Genomic DNA, 4,590 nt, shown 5'->3' with positions numbered 1-4,590 from the left:
AAGCAGAGGAAAAGTTCTTTGTGCAAGGAGGGGAGAGCGCCCAGAGGTACAAAGAGCAGATTTAAGGGAAAGAGGATTCTTTCTGCACACATGTGCGAGGGGAGCTCGGGCTCACTGTTGGGGGCGTGTGGGAAACGAGGTTTTTACCCGGACTCGGGTTGCGGGTTGTGGGTTGTGGGTTCCCGCCTCCACCCCTCTCCGCGCCCCACACTCAGGCAACAGTTGGTCGTGCGGGGCGGCCCGGGCTCTGGGTGGGGAGGGGGAGTCTCGCGATCGTTGAGGGGGGGTGGAGGAAGGGGGGAGGGTGAGGGGGGAGGCCATGACGTAGGGTGGGTGGACGGAAGTGGGGCAGGGTTGAGGGTTATTTAAAGAAGGGGGGTGCCGAGCGGAGGGGTTGGAAGCGGAGTGATTTCTCACCCCTGCTCCATCTAGCTCTTTCCAGTGCAGCCACTGCCGCCGCCCAGGAGCCCTTGTCCCCTTTCTTGTCCCCCTCCTTGTTCCCGCTCCAACGCCATGGAGCCGGACACCGCCGCAGTGGCAGCCACCGTGGCAGCGGCTGATGCGACCGCCACAATCGTAGTCATAGAGGACGATGAGCCGGGGCCGTCCACCTCTAAGGAGGAGGGAGCGGCCGCCACGGCCACCGAAGCCACCGCGGCCACGGAGAAGGGCGAGAAGAAGAAGGAGGTAAATAGGAAGGGGGCGTGTGTGTGGTGGACAAATCCTGTGCTTGGCCCCTCTGAGGGGCCCAGACCCTGACCTTTCGGCGCCGACAGGTACCCGCGGAGCTCTGCAGGGATGGGGGCCGCGGCGCGCGGGGGCTGGGGTGGCGGAGCAGTCTGGCATTCGCTCCCCTCCCCCTTTCCTTCTCGCCGCCTGGAGGACGGGGGCGGGGCTGGGGCGCGGGCGGGCGCGGCGCCGGGTGAAGGGGTGCCCGTTATCCCTGGGCTCGGGGGCTTCGGAGCCCCTCGACAGCCCCTGGCCCCCTCCACCTTCCCGGAACTGGGGTAATGGGGTGGGGGATGGGGCCGTGCAGGAAAAAGCCTCCGCCTCTCCCTCTCCTCTCGCTCCTTCTCCCCCCCTTCCCGTCGGCCTCTGCCTGGGAAATCTGGGCCCTTCAATCCCACACTCGCGCTAAATGGCTTTTGCCTGGGCTTATTTTTGTAATTTGAATTTCAAGGTGTTAGTAGCGCTTGGGGGTGGAGGATGTTAGGGAAGACATTTATTTCTCTGATTGGCAGTATGAATCTTTTGGATGGCACAAAAAAATCATCCCTTGTTCGTTTGAACCCCGCCTCCTGAGGCGGGGATGTCACCCGAGAAAACGAGCTCTGTCTGTTGTACCCCCCCAATCCAAACCCCAAACTAAGGAACCGTGGAGGCTGGTGTAGGAAAATTTCCAACGTCTGCACCCTCACCCTCTCCTGCCCCGCCCCCGACGGTATAGGGTTTCACTCCAAGGCCACCCAAATGGTCCCTCAATCCGGCCCCAAGCCTTCCAGGCTTCCGCCTCCCTCTCCTAGTGGGCGCTGCTGGTTCCTGGACACGTGCAGGTTTTTTTTTTTTTTTTTTTAATTTTTTTAAAACTCAGCCTCGCCGGGATGAGTTGCTGCTAACGTAAGGGGGACCGCTCTGGCACCTATTAAAGCCAAATCCAGAAAATATTCTCTTCATAAGACATATTTCATATGGACTGAGACATGCACATAAAACTAAAATTGGGATTAAAAGAATGGCATGGGTATAAGAATTTTTGATGCATAATAAAATTGCAGAATGGATCGTTTATGGGTGGATTTTTCCGTTTATTAATAAACATATCACAACTTAGGAAAGGTGGGTAATTAAAATTATGCTTTGGAGATCTCAAGTGGCTTTGTCTGAATCATTATATGATACTATACCACCGTATGAAAAGCTTTTGAGGGAAATTAACACGTTTTGCCTTGAATTAGAAGAGTAATTTTAAATTCAGTTGCTCAAGTGACATATTTTACTGTTACAAGGTTGACTAAACAGACAATTGTAGTGCAAACTGAAACCATAGCAAACACACATTTTAAGATATATGCGGTAGTTGGATCAGTAAGACAATGTTGATAATTAAAGTGGGGCCAAATACTAAATATCAATATAAATCAAATGTTGGGAAATTAAGAAATGTGTCTAGGTGCCTTTTTTTCCCCTAGACTTGGCAAATGTAAGTGCTAAGCTGTCTTTTGTATGGCAATAAAGGTTGTTGAATTTCCAGATTGTATACATTTTTTGAATTGCGAAAAAACTGGAGACCAATAAAAAAACTGTATAATCACTGAATTGATACCCAAATATTCATGAACTCTTATAACCTCATCAGAAATTGCCCTAACAGTAATTCATTTGTCCACTCGGGATAGGGATATGAGGTGCTCCATGGCGGGAACTTCTTGGATATCTGAAGTTTACTGATTTAGTCACTACATCTTTTTATTTTTAATTTTCCTTTAAAATCTAAATATACACATACACCCTTGAGTCTTTAAATGGAGTACTAACGGTGCAATTTAGCTTTTTCCCCAGGACGATCAGTTATTGTACTCTGACAGTGACACAAAGGCAATTGAGATCCAGCAAGTTGTTACCCCTCAATTAAGTAACTACCTCCCAGACTCTTCCAGTATTGTGTTGATTTTTTTCAATACTTTCTCTTTCCTATTCCTCAATTACCAGGCTGTTAGCTATCACTTTTTAAACACCTCCTCTAGTTCCAGCGGAAAGAATTTGTTAGTTTATGATAAAGGACGTAGATGTAACAAAACCATAAAATTTAAAAACAACTGTAAAATACAAAAATGTCAGTGATACAGCAGAAAGGGGGAAATAATTACACCTGAATACCAAGGATCAGGGATGCTACTGCAGTGGAACACACAATTTAGTCCTGGGTTTCTGCCATTTCTTTTTGCTGTCGTGTGCCTTGGTCTAGTGGTCTTTCCCCTGTCATTTGCTGCTACTTTTAGTCTCTGTGATATGGGTGATCAAATGTGATAGAATTGCATATCAAATACAAGAAAACAGGCTTGTGAGTGAGAGCACTTTCATGATGAATAAAGTAGGTGAGATTTAGTGAATTGACTTGTGACATTTAGCTACTCCTAAGGTGTTTTTGCTTACCTTCTGGTTCTTGAACTTGGTTTAAGTGACAGTTGGATAACCTAACACTGTAGAAATTGGAGATGGTATTTTTGGTAATGAAAACGTCAAGAAAAAGGTCATGGTCTTTCAGACAAGCCATTTTGATGACCTTGTGCTGCATTGTCATGGCCTCGAGACTACCAGATGATAAAATCCATAGGAATTCATTAGAGTATCTTAGTCACCTTTTGTCTTTTCTTGTATGACAAAATGTATTTTTGAAAACATGTATACACACACACACACACATACACAAACACAAATGAAAAGGTTTAGAAGGTAGGTATTTTAAAATTAGTTGTGGAAGATAGTGCCAATTAAGTAATCACCCACAGCTTTTTATAGCACTGCTCAAGATTAGGAATTTTAATTAGCATATAATTAAATCTTTATGGTATTCTACCACAAGGTAAGCAAAAAAGTAATGAGTAAAATGTTTTTCTAAGATTAAAGCTTTAGTTTTCTGTAAGTGAAGTTTACTTCTCACATTATTAGATACGTACTTGTGTATATGAGGTGAACTAAGTTTCACTGTTTTGAAACTTGAAAACTATACTTCATATAGCCTTTCAAGGAATGATTAAGGTGTGGATTTTGATACCCAATTTTCCTTGTTGCTTTGAAAATAAAATAAGATTTATAGTATACATAACAGTTTGAAAGTGTGGGTTTGAGGGAATCTTCAGCAGTTTTCTATTCCCATCCATCCAGGATTACATTCAAAACATCCCACATAGATGTATATGTATGAGATGATGTAAATCAAGGTGGTCGTTATTTAGGTTAGAGTAACTGAATCATATCTGATCAGTGTTCCAAAGTAAGACTCTGACCAGGGTCAAATTTCATAGTCTTAGTTTGGATTTCCTCAAAATTGAAATTATAGTGAATAGTGGAAGATATATTAGAACCATGTTTTTCTTAGGTTAAAAATCAACAGAATGTAACCTTAAACGAAAGTTTTCAGAAACAGGTCGACAAAGGTCAGGATAAAATTGACATAGTTTCTTTAGTTTTCGTGAACAGATTTGTGTTTTGACTTATGAAAAGTCTGTGTTAAAACTGAAATACTTTGGTCCTAATGGGTAGGTTTGTGTTCTTATTAGTTTATTTGATTTCTTGTAGAGAAGGAGCCTTATTTTATGTACGCATTTATATTTACAAATACAAGCTTGTCTTTACGAAGGATAGGATGCATGAGATAACCTCCCCAACAGATAATTTCAGTATTAAGTTACTGATTGATGTTAGTTTTCACTAAATTAAAACTTTAAAAATATGAATGATTAATAGTTAGTAGCCCTGATAAACTGATTCTACAAAGTATTTATCTGATATAAATAGTTTAAAATAGTTTTTCCAGTGAGAAAATTAACATAAGCCAAAATTTGAAACCATACTATTAAATTATTTTAA

General features: G+C 43.2%; 1 protein-coding gene across 1 annotated transcript in view; it reads left to right on the top strand.

Moving 5' to 3' along the window:
• The first annotated feature begins 417 nt into the window (after window positions 1-417).
• SMARCA1 (SWI/SNF related, matrix associated, actin dependent regulator of chromatin, subfamily a, member 1) overlaps window positions 418-4,590 on the top strand; it is a 106,893-nt gene continuing 102,720 nt past the window's right edge. The window contains exon 1 of the mRNA XM_012653259.1: window positions 418-687. Coding sequence (XP_012508713.1) covers window positions 514-687 — 174 coding nt within the window. The 5' untranslated portion in view covers window positions 418-513. The remainder of the gene's footprint in view (window positions 688-4,590) is intronic.

Source organism: Propithecus coquereli, unplaced genomic scaffold, assembly GCF_000956105.1.
Source record: "Propithecus coquereli isolate 6110/MARCELLA unplaced genomic scaffold, Pcoq_1.0 Scaffold42, whole genome shotgun sequence".
NCBI lineage: Eukaryota > Metazoa > Chordata > Mammalia > Primates > Indriidae > Propithecus > Propithecus coquereli.
This window is presented reverse-complemented; position numbering and strand designations above follow the sequence as displayed.